General features: G+C 37.9%; 1 protein-coding gene across 1 annotated transcript in view; it reads right to left on the bottom strand.

Moving 5' to 3' along the window:
* DNAH14 (dynein axonemal heavy chain 14) overlaps positions 1–23,995 on the bottom strand; it is a 2,550,346-nt gene that overhangs the window by 1,266,161 nt on the left and 1,260,190 nt on the right. The window contains 1 exon segment of the mRNA XM_044060213.1: positions 997–1,241. Within this exon segment, the coding sequence (XP_043916148.1) occupies positions 997–1,241 (245 nt within the window).

Consider the following 23,995-nt stretch of genomic DNA (forward strand, 5'->3'; position numbering starts at 1 on the left):
CTAGCTGCTTTTGGAGGCCATTTTAAGCCTAGACAATTTTCCTTTCAAAAGTGAAAATCAAACCCTGTAACTCGTGACTATAAGGTATACATTTTAACTATTATATCAATCCCCAATTCCTGGGGAGATGAGACAGGCTACTGGCAGTGAAAGTAACTGCCAGTGTTTGACTTGGAGATAGATGACTAGCCAACTGGTGGTTTAGATACAACTAGTCTTATGTTTCAATGATTCAAAGATGAGTTCTACATTTAACCTTTTTTTTACTTTCAGTTAGTTTCTTTCCTTGAGGCGGATTTGCCAGATAGTATCACCCTTTCAGTTCAGCTGATTCTAAAGCAGACTATTTTTGGTTCACAGTGACATGTTTCCTCAATGCTGCGAAAACTGTAGCTCCTTGTTTTTTGACTCGAACTGTGGAGATTCTGAGAAATGGTGCCAGCAAAATTTATCTTGATTTTTATTAAACTGGAAAGCTTGCTATCAAGGAGATGCTTGTGAAGATGACTATGCTTCTTCTAGCCAATGGACTAGACAAATTTGAAATATTGCAGTATTTAAATCCAGTGATCAATTAGTTAAAGCAAAAAAAGTGGTTATGGTGGCTTAAACTGCAAAACTGCCAAAGAATCAATGCTGAGGTGACTTCTAAGGTCACAGTTCAGACACTATGCTTTGTAGAGTGGTGAGGTGATGTGAATTCAGTTTTACTTTGCAGGCCTAGAGTAACCAGTGACAATAAACACTCAAAGAGTTGGTAAGTAAGCAACTATACCATTTAGTAAGACAGCGGCACCTGCCTGAACCAGGCAAAGAAACATGATATCCCACATACACCAGCCATTTAGGACTATTAAAGGCATACTGCACTTTACATTACACCTATAAACAAAACTGCATTAACAGCTTAACTAATAGGTCCAACAGGATCAATACTGTGACCCAGTTAACAAACAGTACATGGATTTTTGTTAGTCTCATAAAAATCTTCCTTACCTTCAGTCTTCTGCAGCAAGGTCAGGGATTTCTTCTCTAGCTCACGTAATGTGTGGAAGTCAGCAGCAACACTCTCCAACAGATGCTGGTGCTCCTTCTCTAGCTGTGGATGTTCATGAGCAACAACGCTAGATAACAGTTGATCTTGCAGGCCCTCAAATTTCACTGTGAAGTTAATGAGAGTGACAACCACACACACTGCTGGGAGAAAATGTGGATTGGGTAGTTGTGTAGTCATGTATAACCTGTAACCACAACAAATTATTATCAGTATAGTTATTGCTTTCTTGTATGCTCTCATTTGTTGTAGAACAGACATGGAAGTTAAAGCAGTTGTAATTTTAAGACAGCCAACATGTCTTCTCTATCTAACACACTAAAGGCTTATTTCTAATTACCACATTATCCATATTATCTTGGAATGTAAATGGTCCTACAGGGAGAGACAAAAAGGAAAAAGTACTGAATTACATTAAGAAATGTAGTGCTGCAGGAGACACATTTGGAAAAAAATGAGCAGGTAAATTTAAAAAATAAAAAGTGTCAGGGAGAATATTCAGCAGAATCTCAGGGAAAAAGGAAAAGCAGAGTAATTATACTAATTGTTAGAGTCACTAATAGTGATAGAAGAGGAAATGAGACAATAATAGTAGATCTGTGGTAGTAAGGGGCTATTGGCAAGGGAGAAGGATTACACTTGATTGTATTTATATTTCACCAAAAAAATGCTATTATACAGCTTAAGAATTTTTTAGGAAATAATCAGCTTTCAGCATGGAGTATTACTTGTAGGTAGGAACTAGAACTTGATTTACAATAGTGAGGATACATCAGGTGGACCTAGAATGGACATATAACAAAAGAAGGTAAATTTCTGAAGAAATATGACATTTGCTATGGAAGATGTGAATTCAGTAGTAGGAACTTGGACAGAATGTACATATTATTCTTCAATGACTAAATAAAAGTTAGTTATATTTTAAAGGAGCATGTTTAATTAATTGAAAACTTCAATACATATCCTATAACTATTTCAGATCATGCACCGATAAAAAACGAAAATAAAAATGCAAAGTAATGAAGTAAAAATGAGACACTGGCACTTTACCACCTACATGTTAAAAAGAGAGAAATTTAAGGAATGGGTAGTGAAAATTATTTGAGAGTTATTAGGGAACATAGAAGTTTCTTCAGAATTTATGGGTAATGAGTGGGATAAAATGAAAATAGAGTTTAAAATAAGGGAGAAAAATATATGGCCAAGAAGTAACAGTAATTACAGGATCTGACAAAGGTTAAAATATTACATACTAAAGTGAATCTGACAGAAGAAGATGAAGAAGAGGTGCAAATGCAGAGTACTAAAAAGAAATAAAGAAGTATCTGGATAGTGTGCATGAGTTTAGAAAGATCATTGTTAAGCAAGTATTTTTGATAATAACTCTACAGCACAAAAACGTTCAGCACAAAGACTCAAGCAACAGAAAGTAGAAAGGGTTGCCGCCAGACTAAGGGAGCCTATAGCAAGAAAAATAAACAGAGATCCTGTAGCAGTATTAGAGATATTTCAGAAATGCTGTGAACATTTGGACAAAGTATAGAAATGAGAAAATCAACAAAGAACACAAATAGGAATATTTATGGAAGACTTTATTATGCCAAAGTTAGAGGCAGATGAGGCTCAAGAACTAACAGCTAAACAGGAAGGAGATGGGATAAAAATGGTGATATATAATTACTCTTTAGGAAAGTCTCCAGGAAGAGATGTTATTCCTGTGCAAGCTTTGAAGATATGAAGGAAGAAATTGATAAACATCTAGAATATTTTAACAGTATCTTAAAAGGAAGTGAATCACCAATATCTTGGAAGTAAGCTGTGGTAGCTGAATTACCTAAGGATGGTAAAGACTCATCAGACCCAGCTTCATGCAGACCTATTACAATTTTAAACCATGGTTATAAAGTGCTTATTTCTATACTAGCTAACAAAATGGTAAATATGTTGCCATCATTGACAGATATGGATCAAGGTAGTCTTGTGGCTGGGAAGCAAACATTTGACAACATTAATAGAACAATGATGATCTAGAGGGAAGCAGAATGTAAGAAAATACCACTGCTATTGGTGGGTCTTGATGCAGATAAGACATTCAACACAGTAAACTTGGAAATTTATGAGTATGACAATGGAAGCATTTGCATTCCCTGATAACAATTATAATATTAATTAGAAGGCTATATGAAGGATCGCATGCAAGAATTAAAGTGGGAGGATTCCTGTCTGATAAGTTGAGTTTGAACAGACAAAGCAGGCAGGACTGTGACAAGTGCAGTACCACAGGGTTCCGTCCTGGGATCGCTCCTGTTTGGTATCTATTTCTCTGAAGTACAGGCTAACACAGAAGGCCTCTGGCTAACGAAGTTCGCAGATGGCTGCAAACTAGGAGCCATAGTCAAGTCTCCAAATGATGTGAACATCCTACAGAAGGGCCTCTCTGAGACAGATGCCTGGTGTCAGAGCCATGGCCTCAAGCTCAATGCCAAAAAGTTCAGTGTCATCCCCTTTGGTAAAAACTCTGTACCCATGAACTACCACATAGGCAGCAATCTACTTAACACCGAATGTGTGATAAGAGACCTTGGAACCCAGGTGGACAGTAGTCTCTCCTTTGATAGTCACATTGCCACAGTAGTCAGGAAGTCCTTCTATGTGGCACACCTCATCATAAAAGGGTTCTCATCCAGGAAAAAAGAGGTCATCGTTCCCCTCTACTCGACACTCATTAGACCCATTATAGAGTACAACGCCCCTTTTGGAATGTACCTCACAAGACATCTGCAGCAGCTGGAAAGGCTACAAAAGTACCTCACAAAGAGGATTACTGGACTCAAACAAATGACCCACACTGACCGTCTCAAAAAACCCCAGCTTTACACCATAGCATATCGCCTACTCTGAGGTGATCTCTGCCTAACATAAAAAGCTGTGTCAAACCCAGAGCTGTTGGACATGCTACACCTAAAGAAATCCCAGTCCTTCCAAGCTACACGCTCTAGGGACCTAAACCTTGTCACCACAATAAACAGGACATGCTGGAGGGATAGATTCCTATCCCAGAGACTTCCCATACTCTGGAACAGGCTACCCATCTATGTCAAACAAAGGTCTTCAATAGCACTCTTCAAGATAAATCTTGATGAGTGGATGGGAAATTGGAAATACACCCTGGGGATCACTTCTGTGTCTATGCTCGACAGTGGCACAGGAAAATAACTTTCTTGGGTGGTGTAAGCCAGGGAACCTTGTTGGCTAGGCTTACGTAGGCCCTTGGGCTGATAGCCTAGTACCTACCTATGAACCTATGAACCTATGACTGTCCTCTTTTATATGTGCTATTTGCTTTATATTTAGAGCCATTAGCAAACAAAAAATAAGGGGCTCAGAAATGCAAGAATATAATTGGTATGGTAATCAAGAAAAGTTTTCTTTATTTGCAGACAATGTTGTTTTGTACCTGACAAATCCAGAAATATCACATTGTCATGGAACATTCTGAGACAATTTCAAGCCCTTGAAGTATATAACATTAATGAAGATAAAACAAAGGGTATAGCCATAAATTATGTACCCACACACAAACTGGTTCAGCAATGCTCATATTTATAGTGAACAAGTTAAGATGAACTACTCAGGAGTATGGATTAAAAATGCTTCTTATATGGCAGCTAATGATATGTGGGAAAAGACTAAACAAAAGATAGTACAAAAACTGAGAAAATATAAGCTCTTGTTTATGGATAGTGCAATACAAGTAGTGTAGTGGAATGGACAACTCTGTGGTATTGTTTTAATGTTGTTTATAAGATTAAGATTATTTAGTGCATATTTATAGATTTGTGTCTATTTTAGTAGGAATGCAATTTTCAAATGGGCTAATTGCATATGTGATCTTCCTTCATTATTTATGTATTTATTCATTGTTCTAATTTCAACAAATGCCATTTCTGTGGGGGGTTTATCCATGCAGATATGATTGCTTTTGTTGTATTTCTGTTTGTGCATTTTTCCATGTTAGAATGAATGGAAATGAGTCACAGTATCTGCTGTATTGGCTATGTATGTATATGGGTTCCATCAGTTTGATCATGCAATTTTTTGTTGACAGTTTGTTAAATGCAGTTCTACATCAAAATGCTTTTAAAAAATCATCTGTCAACAAAAAGGCACCACAATCAGATGACATTGGGAGTGGACTTTTGTGCTTTTCCCACTGTAGTCTGATCTCAGAATTAATATACATAAGTAGAAGTGGGTGCAGGGGGGACACAGTGCCCACATGGGGGATGCAGTGGGGCTTTAACCCTTTCCAATCATTAAATCAACTACAAATGGTTGAAATTCACAAAATAAAATAAAAAGCAATGTTTTATGGAAGGGGTTCAAGCCCCACTGCATCCCCCATGTGGGCACTGTGTTGGTGATGTAGTCAACTAAAATGATATGTGTATATACGGGTCACTGTTGTATTATCGAAAACACAATCCATTGAATTGTGTTTCCAATAACACACTTTAAAGAAAGTGCATACTGTCAAAAGTGCATATTGTCAACTATGCGCATTCGCCAAAGAAATTAACATAAAAAAACATAAAAAAAAAAAATTACATCAAACAGGGTTATGCAGGGGGGCAAGCCCCCCTGCACACCCCTACTTTATTATTCTCACTCCAAGATCGCACTACAGTGGAGAAAAGGGAATATTCCCTTATCCCCACTGTACCACAATGTCAGCGATAGCTTTGTTAGTTGTAAATCAACACTACACGTTGATTTGCAACTAATGGTCATGCAAACTGCATGCTTTCTTTAATTTTCCACTCTCTATTTAGCGAAAGTGCATTTTCGACAAAATGCACTTCCGCTAAATTGGGTCCGCCGAAACACGGTTTTGATAAACCGTGTTTCAACATTGTGACAGTGACCCATATATATATATATATATATATATATATATATATATATATGTATGTGTGTGTGTGTGTGTGTGTGTGTGTGTGTGTGTGTGTGTACGTGTGTGTCATGCATCTGCTAGAATGTTCACTTGTTCAAACAGACAGAAGACCAGCAAAAGTGATCAAATATAAAAAGATTGCAGGATAGGGGGATCATCCTGCTGTCTTCCCATGATGACCATTGTGATGAAGGTTAGTGAAGAACTATAAAGGGGGCAGAGGTATACAGGAGAGACATTTGTTAGACTGGCGAAATACAGGACAGTGCAGCTAAGAGAAGGATCATGAAAATCCACTCATGTCAACTCACCTCTGAGCATCACCATACAACTCAACACACCTTAGTGAAAGGTGTTTAGATAGAGCAGAAGTGGATAATTCACTTATAGGAGTTAGAAGAAGGTACCCTTTCAAAAATACAAGCGGTAAGAATGTACGTATGCGCATTACCTACTATGTAAATACAACTGCTGAGGCACTGTACTCAGCACATCTCTGTGCAGTAACTATTACACAAGAAAACGAAATAAATGAAAAACAAGTGAAAGCTGAACATCAAGTGCTCTAAGCTTCCTGGTGTCTGAAGTAATAGGTCACAGTTCAATCACTGCTTCAATTCTTTGTACCTGGTCAAAGAAATGTACTCAACTCAGCTCAGAAAATAAAATGCAGTCTACCCAAAGAATAAAACAAAATGCAGAAATGGTATCAGACAATGCAAAAAACAGCTCTAAATGACTAGATTAATTAAGCAACTTAAATTCAGTTACAAAAAATGCTTTCCTGGCTTTTTCTCTGATTTTAAATTCCGGCAGTCATATGGTAAGTGCATGAGATGCAGGCCTCTACTGTCTTTTCAGAAAGACAGGACTGAGCTGAGACAGTAAGTATTAAAGAACAAAGCAAAGGAACCAATTAAAAAAGCAAGTCAAATCTGAAGCCCAAGTGCTCTATGCTACTAGCACCTGCAGTAATTAGTCTAACTCTCACTTAGATCAATTACTACTTAAATCCAAGATGCCATCTACACTGGGTTAGCAAGATTTACTCAAAGTAGAAAATAAAGTATAGATTTACTGAAAGCAAAAATTATTTACAGAAACAGTATCGGGCAATGCTGAAAACACCTCTATATGACTAGATCAATTTTATCAGCTTATAAGGTTGCTAAATGCACAGGTTTCCCACTTTTAACACATTTAGATAATAGCACAGTGCTTTATACAGCTTACCAACTTTCTTAGGGATGGCAGTCTGTGTATCAAATGACCAACTATAAATGTTTAAAATATCTTTAACATATAATACACTGCAGGCACTGGCAACTTTGCTTCAGAAGTATGGTAATTTCTCTGTATCTTTTTTCATGTGAAGTTGGTTTTCTTTCAAGTCAGTAAAATAATTTGATCATATAATTTAAAGCAACCAGAAAGAAAATGCTTTCTAATGCATGCCCTAAAGACTGAGAGAAAACATTCTTCCTGTCAAAATCCTGTAAGTAGTACAAATATGACTCACATTAAAGACTTTCTCATCACTAGATAAGTCACAGGAATGAGCTCTTTATTTTTTTCTTCTTTTTCTCACTTCAACATTTGCAGTAATTCTGAAAATTCATGTTATGGTATTTTATTTGTGTACACCTAAGTCGATCCAAAGTAGATACAAACACAGGTACCTTTGGCATTTATGCAGTTTCTTGACTGATACTTAAGTGCTCATTGGCAATGGACTTACAGTCAAAGGAGGGCTGAAGTGTGTCAAAAGCAGAATGAGATGCCAGAGTGGTGGGCTTAATCTTAAAACTATCACTGAAAGATTAGGCCCCTCAGTGCTGAGCCCTCTATACTCTGCATCGTGTCAGATAGCAATAATTCAAGTACTGATGAAGGCGTGACTAAACTATTACCTTTTGGTTATATGAAGCTTGGTGAAAATAACCTGGGTACTTTAGAAAATGACTGTATGACCCTGTGTATTGAAGCCATTTGAGAATTGGTACCTTCCTTAATATACAGGTAGATTTCCTGTTCTTAACACTTTGACAAACTCCTTTGATGATTCTCTTTCTCGATGTTTATGTATTTTATCCTTTTTGCCCTTTTCCTGTAAATTGGTATTGTCCATAATAAATAGTGGGAAAATAAAAGAACAGTTTTACACATTGATACTTCTAGTTAAAATACTGATAACAGCCCATTAGAATTATTGTTTTATATTTGCTGTAGGTTTGCCTGAAAATCCTCAGAATCAGAATCACATTTAATGACCAAGTATGTGCACACACAAGGAATTTGATTCCAGTTTCATTGACTCTTCAAGTATGAATTACATAGACAACATACATACAACTATTAAGAACAAGACAAATGACATGCATACAACTATTAAGAACAAGTAAAAAAATGTAAATATACATATATGTGTACATACAAGGTGAAATGTGCAATTCAGTGCAAGAAATACTGAAATCATTGTCCTGAAATATGAATAAGAAAAGGTAAATGAACAGAAGCCACTAAGCAAAAGAAGGGAAAAAACTAACACAAGATGTGAAGCATGAATACAGTATTAGCAAATGAGGACGGTGACTAGAAACATTTGCTTTATATGACTGATTTGCACACATGGAATGATGGCACAGGACCAGTGTAGGCATTCACAGGGAATAATAGACTGTTTCTTAAAACTCTGATTGGGATGAAGGCAAGGTCGATTGGATAAAAAGCAAACGTAATTTATATCTGGAGGGATAGGTTCCTCACTCAATGCTTTCCTAGCCTATGTTATGTTACCACAGCAGGTCAAGCAAAGAACTACTTTGTCTGTCTTTAAGGATAGTTGTGTTGATTGGATGGGCAGACACAAATTTACACCAGGGTTATCATGTACTGCCATGCACATCTTAAAGGGCAGCAACTACTTTTAAGTCTGTCTACTTAAAGGTGTATATGGTTAGGTCTCCATGATGCTTGGATCCCTTGCCTATTTTTGTCCCTATGTACTGTCACAGTGATCCTCCACTTAAAAGATCATCTCAAATTAACCTACAGCTCATGGATTCATTTTAGAATAAAGACTCCTGGATTATCAGTCAATGATGTGGGTGAGTATTCGTGATGCAATGTATATAGCATGGAAGTTTGAATGCACTGTGGCACATACTTGTTGCAGTGTGTCAGAGCTGCTCTGAGATGTGGAAAAGAGGGCTATTTAAAGGGGGTAGCTCAGCAGAGCATGGTTCTCTAAACTAGCCACCCTGCAACACAGATTATTTAGTTGCAATTTTTGAACCTTAAACGAAATCACTATACACCATGCTAACATAGAGTTTAGGCAGCTTGGGTGTCAACAATGGGCATTTAGAGCTGAAAGCTAGCAATGAATATGGTTGTAGAGTACAGCAGAAGCTAGTGGGTCACTTACAGACAGAGAAACTATAGAGTGGGTAATGTACTCCAGCCATAGGCAGAAAATATGTACAAGTGGGAGAGGGTTTCATCAATCACCACTAGAAGGGAACGTATATTTGTAGGAGATGCAGGGCCGGTGTTAGCATTTTGGGGGCCCCCAGCAAGTGTCAAGTTGGGGGCCCCCTAGGCACTTCCAGTATAAGTATCATACAACAAGTCTATGTACAGGTCTGGACTTAAAGTGAAATGATTACTGGACCTCATTTTTCAACCCCTACACACACACACCTCCAGTCCTCACCTCAGAGTCCTTCTCCTTTTGTGCTTCCATACCACATTCATTACTTTTTTTTCCTTTTTTTCACATTTTGCCATACTACTTTTAGTTTTATAACTTTCTATATGCTGCTAAGTGCATTTTACACAATTTTACACAACCTTTTCATCCAATAATAAACAGAAATTAGAAAAAGGATAAAATCACTGTTAGTGTGATTCAGCTTTTTTCTTTTCCTTGCATAACACACCAAATCAGGGCCGCAGAAGCCACAGGTTTACAGATGGTCTGGGATGCATTTAGATATTTTTCTCAACATTTACTCTATGGTTGCCTTGAAAATTATGAAGAAAAAAGAATGTCAGTCTTATTTTTTTTTTCAAGGCATAATTTGTGCCCAAGGCAATTTTCAAAGCTGACAAATTGTAGCTTAGAGTAACTAAACAAACAGTAGTTGTGAGAATATTTAAGTCTTCTCTGGAAATACTGGAAATACCCTAACCCTCCTAAAAGACTAAAAAAAGACAGTCACTGCCCTAGGTGTTAGACTCTGGTGGAAGCAGAGGATGATTAAAGAATTTTCATCATATTTTCAAGATACTTATGATATATGATAGCATATGTATCTCTTCCCACCAGCAAGGTAGCCACATGTATATGTGCCGTGCTCGGTATGATATAGAATGATTTTTCAGTAATATTCAAATTTGTTGTATTCAAACACCACACTGCCTCACAGGTACACCTCTCCACTGAATATAACAGGGTCTGTGAGAAACACTGCTGTGAAACAAACAAACACCACTGCCTCAGCCAAACCTAAGCACTTAAGGTTTCATGTGCGCACAATCAAAGATGTACATCCACACAATCTCCAGCCCTCATAACCACACAAGCTCCAGTACACACACACATTTCAAACACACACACACATTCACACATGCTGGTAAAAGAATGGGTTAGAAGCTATTTATCCTTATTATGAAGGCTATTATTAGCTTTATCGCACCATTCAGGTTAAACAAGCGTATCAGAAAATTGACACATTTTTCTCCAACAAGCAACAGCTTTGGTGGGGCCCCCATAGAGGGGAGGATGAAGGAGTCCCCCCCATCATTTAGACAGTCTTCTGTGATATATGTTATGTCTTACTTTTAAATATAATTACTTGTTGTTATACATTTTTTACTGATGCACAAGAATTTATTGGCTTGCACAGATAAAAATCAGTGAAATCAGTGTTTTTACACACACACACACACTAACATGCATAAGCCACAGCAGTACTAGTTGTTATATTTCAGCAAAAGCAAACAATGCCTTGTTGCAACATATTGGCTGCCACACCAGATTAGTCACTGCTGTTTAGCATTTGTCAAACAGCAGAAGCAGTAAGATTTATTTCCGAGGAGTAATGCATACTTGTCACTGTCCTCCCTTACAGACTCACAGACTGATTTTGTTCATACTTTTGCTTTCTCCTTCACAAAAAGTTTCATTTGCTGGTAAATCATTCAGGATTGCAGTCAATCAATCCAGACATCTGAGTTTTATACTTATTGTCCAAAAAATACATGTTGATGCAAAATATGTTATTCTAGTAACTTTTTAAGTGAATTAGAGAAATTTAAACATATTTATGATTCTGAGCATTTATTCTATTATTTTTGGGAATTATACTGAATTCTTAAGTAAAGAAATTGAGTTATAGTATCTGGTGTTCTGGTATTAGTTATAAAACTACCTGAAAGAGAAACTATCCCTGATGATTAGCTCTTCTTAAAATCCAAAGTTTGCACTGAGGTAATTCACTCTGGGCTGCTGATCCTTCTAGTGCTTATATTGTTCATGTTCATTATCATCTTCATCCTAATAGGGTCATATCACAGCCCTGTTCATGTTAAAGAGCATAATTAGGAAATTAATGCATTTTCATTCCTCATTTTACCCAATCAACAGCAGCTTTTGTGGGGCCCCACACAGACAAAGATGATTATTTAGTGGAGAAAATGTCCAAAAGCAGGGTTTAACTAAGCCAGGAGCACTATGTCTGTAGTAAAATATTTAATGGCATGCTGATGCCTGTTACTTGACAAAACACCATTACTACAACCAGAAATATCTTTGAATTTTAAAGGAGATATAAATAAGAGTTATTACCCTCATAGTTTAAGTATGTAAGACTGCTGCACTAACTTTGGTTGGTTTTACAGATGTGACAAAATATCAGGATAAGATATGAGGAGATGCATGGTGTGCTCCCATATACATGTGGGAGGACAGTTTATACATCCACAAAAAACTTCTACGCTGATTGCCAGATGAAGAATGTGTTGTATTTTAGTTTTTGTGTGACCTGCTATGCCTTTTATATAGGAAAGACAAATCGTGTTTTTAAAGATAGAATATTGGAACACATGAGGCACATAAGGAATGCTAAGGAGAGCAATGCGCTTGCTAGGCATGTTAAAACTGAAGGTTCAGGACATAGTTTTAAATTCTTTGTGTTACAGTTAATCCCTATGAATAAGAGAGGGGGTAACTTAAATAGTCGAACAGAAGCCATAGAACAAGAATGGATATTGAAGCTTCAAGCTGATAGACCACCCGGTCTTAATAGTAAAGTATCACTGAAGCCATTTTTAAAAGCTAAAGCTTTAAAACATTAACCCCTCCTAATGTGAATGGAATAGATATATATTTTATAATGGCCTTTACTAAATGTAAGTTTGAGATATGTTCTAAATTATATTTCTATATTCTCTATGCATGTCCCACAGTCGGTTTTTCGCGTATGTATATATATATATATATATATATATATATATATATATATATATATATATATATATATATATCATATGTTTTTATACGTATACATCTTCTATATGCTCTGTACTTAAATGTGCTTTATATTATATTTGTATGTATATATATATATATATATATATATATATATATATATATATATATATATAGAGACGTGTATATGTCTATATATTTTAGGTATATTGTTTAATGATTTTTGTGCCTTACTAGATATTACAGCCTTGGAGATATATATGTTTTTATGTTGCACTAGCACTTTAATGTTCCTTTAGTGATTAATGTTTTGCCTCCCATTGATTGGTTTATGATTAGGGAATCTTTTTAAATGCTATGTTATTTTAATTTATTGTTAGCCTGAAGAAGCGGGGTTTGTCCGTGAAAGCGCTTACTTTCTGTGTCTTTATCGATAAATATTCCTGCTGTGTGCCACCGACATCTCTTTTTTTACTACTAGAAGGGTTACCAGGATCAGGGAAATGAGGATGTTGAGAGGCTTTGATTACTTACAAGTGTGAGGGAAGCAGAAATCTGTCTCTGATCATTGTGGGTGTAGTAGCAGGTAGTAATCTCTGCTTTCTGAAATATTACAAAAATGTGAGAGAAGGAACAGTTATTAGTAATGTAGGATACAAGGTTAGACACACTAACTGCTCATAGACTAGGTATTGGTGAGGGTGTATGACAACTTGAACATCTGGCAGAGGGGTTCATTGTTAATGTAAATTTTGAGGAAGGAAAGAAACTCAGGCTTCATTTATTTACTTATTGGTTTATTTGTCAACTGAGTAAGGGAAGCATTACTTCCCAGACCTTTTCCAACAACAGACCTGGGCACAGCGATAATGGTAAATGCCATTTTTTGTATGGACAATTTAGTGTGACCCATGAATCAATATATTTTTGGGAAGTGGGAGGAATATAGAATTCCAAACAAGCCAAAATAGTAAACCATGGTAAGGTGGACCACAAAAAATAAGCACTAACGAAAAATAAAAAAATGCAGTTCACAACACAGACACTTATAAAAAGAAAGACTTGACTAGAACCACATAACTTTTGGATATAAATCCTTCATCAGTATGACAAAACACCATTTAAGAAATCACATTGCTTATATAAAAAAAAAAAATCAAAAAACACATGACACAGCCCAACCAATCATATATTAACATCAATTATGGAATTAAAGTGGTTCTACTAAGCATAAAATGCTGGAAATCGAAAATGCATAAAATCACTCTATTTTTAAAACATTCATATACCTAAAAATAACTGTTTATGCTTCAACACTGGTTTAATTGCAACCTGCTTATTGAGAGCAGATAAACGATCAGCCTGCATTTGAATGAAAGGTGATCTATGCCTGGCATATAAGATATCCTTAAATCCAACTCTAATGGATCTCTTGTACACTTGCAAGACAAACAGCACTAGGAAACACTAGATTCAAGGGCCTGAAGTTTGTCTGCGATATAAATACATAAATAGAGCAGACTGTAGGGACCGATATGTATCTCAAAGGATCCATGTGCTATAGAATAAGCTCTCCATCTAAGTGAAGCAAAGTTCATATTTGACCCTATTCAAAAGAAACCTTGATCATTGGATGGGAAATATCAAATTCACCCCTGGTCTGGCCCATGTCTCTGAGGGACAGAGGTCAACACCAAGTGAATTAATCCCCAGCTAACATACCCCCCCCCCATAACTCTTAGTTAACTCTTTACTAACACATCCCACCATAAAGGAACTCTGGGACACCATAAAGGAACTCTGGGACAGAACTAGGTTGGGTTGCACAGTTTGCTAGTTTTGTATAAAACTATGAATCTAAGAACCTATGAATCTCTGTGTGTCTATTTTAGAATCCATGCATTTTTTGAAAAGGAGGTACTAATGGGTAGTAAGCCTCCAAATATGCATCAGAAAACTTTCCCTTCTTCTCCAATAATGATCTCAAGATGTCAGTGGTAGTACTCCTTGACAAAAGGTTACTTTGACGCAAGTATAAAAGATTTGAATTTTCAAAAGTCAAACAAGTTCACTGACATTATCTAGATATGACTTTATATGACAGTTATTCTCATTGTTTTTCATCAATAATGCATGCTGAGTCATAATTTTTTTATTAAAGTTTGGAGAATACAGTTTCAGCATGCCTTGCAAGTCTACATTCTCTGTCCTTCTCTTCAGAATCTGGCATGCTTTCCAAATTATGCAGAATCATACAAGTCAGTTGGCCATAACAGCACCCACTCTATTCAGCCCTTATCAGACCCATCATTGAGTACAATACCCCCTTTGGCTTGTACCTAACCAGGCACCTGCAACAGCTGGAATGCCCTCAAAGGCTCCTCACAAGGAGAATCCAGGGTATGAATACCCTGTCCTACACAGACTGTCTTAGGATCCTATCTCTGTACTCAGGTATATACTTTTTTCCTTACCTGTCCAACATCCTTTACTATTCACAAAGAAATGTTTCTATAGCTACCAATGAGTATCCAGCCAGAGCAGAGGAAGAAGGTGAAGGTTGTTAGGTTTGCCAAGTCAGCCTTCAAATAAAAGTACTAATGTGCACTGTCTGTACCATATCTTTACAAATGATCTGTGGATCTACATGCAAGAGGCTGAGTATCTTGATGAATGGTATTTTACTTCAGTAAAAGCTGGAGGGTCTTAAATGCTGGAGAAACCCTCTCCACAGGCTCTGAAGTTTTATCTTATGTAGATATCTTCTTTTGGGATACGAAAGGTCCCCAGTGGTGTTAACTATTTAACTGATGTTAAAGTCCTGTGGAGGTAAGCCAGAACACTGGGATGAGAAGTCCCCATGATCTGAATCAATATGGTTTGGAGAGATCTTGTAGTTCATTTACACTGTAGCATAGGAAAAGGCCACTAGCAAATTTATTCTCCAATTCAATTCAAAATTTTCAGGAACTCAATAAATCAATTGGACAAGAACAAACTGGTTTATAAGGATGATCCATATGGGCCTCCAAAGCAAGTCTCATGAAGGAATCATGCTCTTTTGAATGCTAGTATTTATAAATCCCTTAAGCAGCAGATTCTCAGGTAGACAAGCATGCAAAGCAGAGCTGTGAAGCTTAACTGGAGAATAAACTAATCCCCTTATAAAAAAGAATGATACAAGTAAATGGAATCAAAGGCAACCTTACCAGTAATGGATTAAAGGCATTATGGTAACATCAAAAGGAAAACATGTTCCATGTGAATGTAAAGCTCTTCTAATAGCAGGCCATGTAGTTTCTTTAAACGTAAATTAACAGCTTAGTACCTCTATGAAACAAGTGATTAAACTTCAAGCTGTCAGATGAAGAACGTATGGAGTGGGATGGAATAATTTCTCCTACTCCTGAAAAAGGAGATCTTTACTGCAAGGCAATTAAAAGCAATGAGAAGAGTTCTGAAAAGAAGATAAAAATGATGGTTGTTTCACCAATACTTGACATGGATGAGGTATCAGAATGGAGCTGGACATTCCGCTCCAAAAGTTACTAGAGAAATGTGTACTCCCATTAGCTTTAAGTACTAACATAATGGAGTGACTTTACTCCCTGTGAGACTCTTCAAATACCCCAGAACCATCATCTTCCTTATTTTACTAGCAACATTCAGTGTCAGCTTCTGGAATCCTAAAAGCTACAGGTTTTACTTGGGTTTATAACAATGTCATGCCTTATTGCACTAGTAGGAAGAACACACCTTTAGGTTTACTAAAACATCTCTTATTTATGGCTCAGAGTCAAGTCCCAGAATGCAGCCAAGCACCCATATTACCACCACAGTTTCAGTATTATACCAGGGCTTTAGAATATTTGTATGGTAGATCTTTTGCTGTTTTTCTTTATCAGGTTGGAAGACCTTAAAATTAATTGTATCATTGTTATAAATTCATAGGTCCCACACTGTGTTCCAACATATTTGTTTTTCATGACTACTAGAAGCAATACCATTCTGTCACCACACTGAAACTTTCTGTCCCTTGTACTCTCTTATTATAAGTGGGAATATAAACTTCCTGAATTTTAATGATATGCACTTCTACAAGTGGCAGCATGGTTTTCAGCTTTTCCTGTCTCTGGGCCATATTCAACATTATACAATAAAACTAATTTTACATTCAAAAACATGCACAATTGCAATTCAGGAATTCTTCACATGAACAAGTTCCGTCAACAAACTTTCTCTGCACCACTAAGCAAAGAATTTAAAATGTACAAAAAATATTGTAACCTGGTCCATGGAGTATAATAAATCACTATACTAATGTAAAAAAAACAAAAAAAAAACAAAACAAAAAAAAAAAACAACTCTCAGATTTTGATGTCAGCAGTACACTTACATGCAGGTTCATGGCATACTTCACAACCTCTTATGTAATGATACAGAGGTAAATTTCATTGTTTAGTGACTTCATATCTCAATGATACACCAGCTAACCATAACTTTTATTAAGAACAGACTAGAAATATAAGGCAATCAGCTGCACATTTTAATAAAATCACTCACTCAGACCATTTAGACTTCACAAAAAATACCTCAGTTGTTTGTCTTTTCTCGGTTAGGGGTTGCCACAGCAGAACTCCGATCTGCTAATGATTGGCAGTAGATTTTTATGGTGCTGAGTTGCCAGCTTGACGCCCAACTATCAACGAAGGCAAGCCCATTCACGCATGTCTTTCGAATGCCACTCGACCGCGGGGATGACATGCAGACTCCACACAGAAGGTAATCCAGCCGAGCATCGAACAGAAGAACCTCTTGCTGTGAGGCCACAATGCTACCGCTGCACCACCGTGGCTTACACAAAAGATACCTCAGTAGATGGGGAAAAAATGGCGGAGTCAACAATGTACTGTGCATTCATATAGCATGCGCAATACATGCCTTAGATGCCCCAGACTAGTAGCTGGTGGAAGAGTACTAAAGTCCTTTTATACAATGATACAATTTTATAAAAGGTAAGGCTTTTTTTCTTAAATAATGTCAATGTATAATAGCAAAAATCCACTCCTGTGTGAGGGTAACACAGGATTAACCACATCCAGTTCTGGATTATTGCTAAATTATACTACAATGGGGTTACCTTTTCTTCTGCCTATACATCTTTTTTCTATATACAGCAGGCCCTATTTTGCTGTACATAAAATAAATCAGAGGGAAAAAACAATGTGGAAGACAGTGTTACCTTCAAATGGTAATCAGGACATAAGAGAAAAACTGGCCCTATGGTTTTCCTCATAGCTAATGGCCTTATGTAACATTGACTTTAGTGTTTATTGGATGACAGGGACATATGGGGTGAGCTGCAGTAGTTATAAATTTCACTACCTTCAAAGAATGTCTGATTTGGTACCTGACAGTGAAGAATATTCTCAGACTGCATCATGTTTTATATATAATAGCTAGTCTCATTTCAGAATATTGATTTATGAGTTTTGATTGGGAAGTTTTTTTTCTGTAGCTTTGTATAGTTATCTTGGTGTTTCTTCTTTAAGACATTCTGCTTCATTTATTATCTTTAAATTCCATAAAAATGCTTAATTTCAGCAGACGAGTCTCATTGATTCACTTGCAGTTATTTCACAGATATAGCTGCTAATTATATTAATTACATTTTGAAACTATTAGTATGTGAAAGTCAGAGTACTTGGGGGACACGCTGTTATTTACAAAACCTATGTAATCTGAACGTTTTGTCTACTAACGAAGTGGTGTCACATTTTGCTCTTTTATGATCAGGGTTCAGAAGGAGTTGCACCATTCTTACAGCAGCAGCTTTATCTGCATGGGGCTTATGCTACTTGATTACATTTTACCTCACAACATGTTTTATTCTAAGAAAAAATATTACTTAAAATTGTTAGGCACAGTCATGGGTTCTTCATAACTCTTGTTTATATTTGCATATTCTTAGCTAATAGTCAAAGAGGTTTCTTTGTGCAAATACTCTTGAACAAAAAGTAATTTATTGTGGCTGTTACACTGAGAGGCACTTTTTAATATGGAATGGAGAAAATGAGTGGTGGTTCTGATTTGCTAGCATACTCCCAAAGTATTTTTCCCCTTCTCTTTTGAGATGAACTACTACTCAATTCATTTATTTCACCCTGGACATATTTTATACGTCTTTTTAACTTCTCTTGAAGCCTTTGAGTTACCTGAATGAGAAAATGTGTTTTAATATAATTGCTTTAAATTCTACTGTTCACCTCAGATTAGCACCAATCTTCACCTTCACTATACCCTCTGGTTGTATCAGCTCTGTATATTACTAAAAGAAGACAGAAAGCTGTCTTCTTTTACAGTGGTAGATGGTATGTCTATCATTACAAAATGAAAATCATTTTTATTGTATTTCTCCATTAATATTTTCTGAGAAGGGACCGGGTTCAGTCCATGCATTGTTCCAGCCAAATTGTCAGCAAAAACTTCAGACCAGTTTCTTCACAGGAATGCAGACATACTTGCAGAATATGACACAATATTTCCTTTGCTGGAAATTATTTAGTCAAATAATCAGCCAATTGTATTTCCCACTAAGAATTCCGATGATAATTAAAACAAATTGCAGAATGAAAAAAGGTCAGTGCTACAGACCATGAACAAACCAGTATATATTAAAAGTCAGCACAAAGTCATCTTTTGCATAGTGCTGCACTTTGTACATTTCTGCTGCTTAATTATTCTAACCATATATACCAACTCTGAGATCACACTACAGTACTTACTCAGGTAACTGAAAGGCTTTAACAGAAGTTAAAAAGACAAAGAAAATACTGGCAGGGTCAAAAATATCCCTTCGGGCTCACTCCACTCCCCTACCCTGCCCCCAAATCTCATCCGCCCCCAGTGCTCCTACATTTATTCCCCTAAAGGACACACCCCTCTAAACCTACACCTTACATACAAAACACATCATTAACACTCCCAACCCCCTTTCTTTCACAATCCACCCACTTATACCTACCTCTCATCCCTCCTTCTCCTAACACCTAACCTACTACTATATCTCTCCAGTACTCTTAATTCCTACCTCCCACTTCTCTCTCACCTCACCATCCTTTAAAATGTCTATGCCAATCATCCCCCACAAAGTACATTTATTAATTTGGGTCTTTTTATTACCTCCTCTAGCCACCACCTATCTCTTTACCTCCTATGAATATTCACTCCACTATACCCTTCCCTTCCCATCCAAACACACCTCAACACCAACAATACCTTTCTCTCAAAACTTCCTAAACCTCATTTTCAAACCCAGCTACCTACTAGCCAAATATCATAGACTAGCACACATTAAGTTCACTAACCTAAAAAACAGAACAGTATTTGACTTCTATTGTAAGCCGCAACAGCCTAACCCTTTAACACTCCCCCACTTACTATTAGATGGGGACATTCACCCCAACCCTGGCCCTAACTACCCCCCTACCACTGCAAACAACAACCAAGACAAAACTATGACCCTATCATCTACCAAACCTACCAACTCATTCTCAATAGCACATCTGAACATACGTAGTATTTGCAATAAAACTGCTCAAGTTCATGCCCTCCTACAGGCTCACCCATTTGATATCCTATGTTTATCAGAAACATGGCTAAAACCTACCATTAAAGACAATGAAATCACCCCACCTGGTTACAATATCATTAGACTTGACCGTACTTCCAAAAAGGGAGGGGGAGTAGCAATCCTCTATAAAACAGAGATACAAGTCAGCACTTTAAATCTTAACTTAGCTATAGACACTAGTGCAGAAATAATTATCTCCAAACTTCAGGTAAACACATGTAAAGCCATAAACATCATCTGTGTTTATCTTCCCCCAGGAAATAACAGTAATACACTAGAGTATATCCTTAACTGGCTTTCTATTAATCTCCCACAAGAAACCATGGTCCTTGGAGACTTTAATATAGATTGGAATTCCTGTACTAATACTAACCTCACCATCCATATTAACCTTTATGGCTTCTCACAACTTATAAACTCCCCTATCAGAACCAATAGGCTCAATAACAAAGAAAGTACCTTGGATTGGATACTTACTAATACTCCTCAGCAAACCTACACAACAGGAACCCTTCCAGATGACCTAAGTGACCATTCACTAACATATATTATCAGACATAAAACCAACATAATATTCCCTAACACTTTCAGAACAATACGCTCTAAAATAAGAAGTTATGTACTTACCATAACGTTCCATGTTAGTTGTCTTCTCTCGCGTTCTTTCTTGCTGGATGGGTTCAGAGCCGATCCTCGGCTCCGACTCGGCACTTGCTAAGCTCGAGAGCTAATTTTACCAGCTCAAGGCAACCCTATATCCCATGATGCAAGGCGGAGACTACACAGATCTCGTTTGGTAGCTAAGGAAATTATGGAAAATATTCTTCCAACTGTAAAGGAGGAAGAAAAAGTAACAATACTAAAAATGACAATCATAATCATCATAATCCTCTGAAAGGGATCAACCTAATCTAGTGACACTAGAAGCTGATTAGCTAGAAAAAGGATAAAGCCTCTTAAGAGAAGAGGCATAATCTTCTCGGTCTGACCAGGCTAGGGGGATGAAGGGCGGGACGCAAGAAAGAAGGCAAGAGAAGACAACTAACATGGAATGTTATGGTAGGTACATAACTTCTTAATGTTAAGTTGTCAATCTCGCCTTCATTCTTGCTGGATGGGACCGCGTCCCTAGCACCTCTATCCTGGGTGACTCAATGGAACCAAAATTCGCTCCATCTCTGGAGGCCAAGTCTAATTTGTAATGTGAAACAAAGGTATGAGGAGAGGCCCATGTGGCTGCTGCACAAATAGTGTCTATTGGAAGTCTAGCCTGAAAAGCTGTAGATGTAGCTAGAGATCTGGTAGAACGGGCTTTTGGCCTAGAAATCAACTCTTTGCCTCTGAGCTGATAAATGTAAGTAATCACAGAAGACAGCCATCTAGATAAAGTCACCTTGGAAACTGGAAGGCCTTTCCTGTTCTCTGCATAGTGTAGAAACAGTTGATCAGATTTCCTAAAATGTTTAGTTTTGTCTAGATAATATCTGAGCTGGCGGTGAACATCAAGACAATGTAATTTTTGTTCCGCTCTATCAGAAAAATTTGGGAAAAAAACTGGAAGATCAATGGATTGATTTAAGTTCATCTGCGATGCCACTTTGGGTAAGAAAGATGGATTAGTCCTTAGAGATCCCCTGTCTTTGTGGAAGATTAAGTAGGGAGGACAAATGCAGAGAGCATGAAGCTCAGATACTCTCCTGGCAGAAGTAATGGCGACTAGAAAGAGTGTCTTCCAAGAAAGAAATTTAAATGAACAGGCAGCCGCAGGTTCGAAAGGAGGGAGAATCAAGGATGTTAAAATTAAAATTAGATCCCACTGTGTTGGGGGGTCTCTAATCGGAGGTTTAAGTAAAAAGATACCTCGAAGGAATGCCTTGCAAAGTTTATGTGACATAATGTTGTGGTCCAAAAGGCCTATATGAAAATTCAAAATGGCTGCCAGCTGAACTTTTACTGTGGAGGAAGAGGATCCTGTATGAAAAATCTCAGCTAGGAAGTCCAAGACCGAATGAATCGGAGCAGTATAGGGGTCTATATTCCTAGCTTTTGCCCAGAAGGAGAAACGTTGCCATTTACTAGTGTAAATCCTTCTGGTAGAAGATTTAAGTGAAGCTACTATGATATCCCGGATGGGATTAGAAATCATAGGAAGCCTGGCTAAGGATGGAAGTGGAGCAACCAAGCAGTGAGGTTGAGAGAAGATATAGATTGGTGCAGCTGCCCCGACTGGTAGGTCACAAGATCTGGAACCGGGTCCACATGCCATGGCTGTACCAAGAGATAACGATGTAGGAAAGGAAACCATATCTGTCAAGGTCAATAAGGGGCAATGAGAATCAACTTGGCTCTCAAGGCGGTTGCTTTCTGAATTACTTGAGGTATCAGAGGAAAGGGGGGAAAGGCATAAAGAAGTCCCCGGGGCCAATCTTGGGTTAGAGCGTCTCTGGGGGGGATGGCCTGGAAGGGGGAAGAGAGAGAAGAAGTCTGGGCATTTGCTGTTTTGAGGTGTAGCAAAAAGGTCGCAGCAAGGAAGGCCCCACTCCTGAAAAATCTCTTCCGTCACTGATTGTTTGAGAGACCACTCGTGAGGCATGAGCATAGCTCTGCTCAACCTGTCCGCTATGATGTTGGATTTCCCGGGGATATGCTTTGCTATCAGAAACCGCTGAGAAGAGATTGCCCAGTGCCAAAGTCTGAGAGCCTCTCGACACAGTGGATAGGACTTGGTTCCACCCTGTTTGTTGATATACCACACTACGGACATATTGTCCATTTGGACTGCAATAGTTCCCAGGGGAAGAGAGTCGTTGAGGGCTTGCAAAGTTAAAAGCACTGCTCTCATCTCTAGGACATTTATGTGCAGATGGTATTTGAAAGGTTGCCAAGTGCCATGGACCATCCTGCCCTGATAATGCCCCCCCCACCCGATCAGGGAGGCGTCCGATGTAACCGTGGCGACCGGGGCAGGAGGAACAAAGGGTCTGCCCTGATGGACTTGAGGGGACGATATCCACCAGGTCAGATGCCTTTTGCAAGTTGGAGTTATTATGATCCTGTGACGCATGGGTAGTTGTTGAAAGGACCATTGGGCGAATAGCATCCATTGTAGAAGACGCATGTAAAAGCGGGCAAAGGGAAGAAGTGTTATGGCAGCCGCCATAAGACCCAATACTTTCAGAGCAAATCTGGCCTGAATTTTGTAGCTGAGAAGAATCACCTGGACGTGACTTTGAATGTCCAAGATCCTTTGGTCTGTTAACTTTGCTGAAAGTTGTACGGTGTCCAATTTTGAGCCTATAAAAGTAATAGATTGATAAGGCGACAAGGCAGATTTTTCGAAATTTATAGAAATCTCTACCCCTCTGCAAATGTGAATGGTGTAATCTCTGGCTTGGAGAAGTTGATGCCTTGTGGTGGCAGTGAGGAGCCAGTCATCTAGATATGGAAACATCTGGAATCCTTGACATCTCAGGTGAGCCGTAACCGCTGCCATACATTTGGTGAACACTCTGGGGGCTGTAGTGAGTCCAAAGGGCAGGGCCCTGAATTGGAAGTGACTGGTCCCCAGCCGAAAGCGCAGAAATCTTCTGGAGCACCTGTGAATTTTTATGTGATAGTACGCATCCTGAAGATCTACCGAGCACATCCAATTGTCCTTGCCCAGAAAGGGTAGAATGGACTGAAGCGTGACCATCCAGAATCTTGTTTTCTTTACAAACTTGTTTAGTTTGCTCAGATCTAATATTGGTCTCCAGTCCCCTGTCTTTTTTGGTACTAAAAAGAACCTTGAGTAGATTCCGGATCCTATTTGGTCTGCTGAGACTGGCTGGATGGCTCTTTTTGCTAGCAGTTTTGATATCT

The sequence above is a fragment of the Protopterus annectens genome, chromosome 1.part2 (genome assembly GCF_019279795.1).
Source record: "Protopterus annectens isolate FY-2018-M chromosome 1.part2, PAN1.0, whole genome shotgun sequence".
In the NCBI taxonomy this organism is placed as follows: domain Eukaryota; kingdom Metazoa; phylum Chordata; order Ceratodontiformes; family Protopteridae; genus Protopterus; species Protopterus annectens.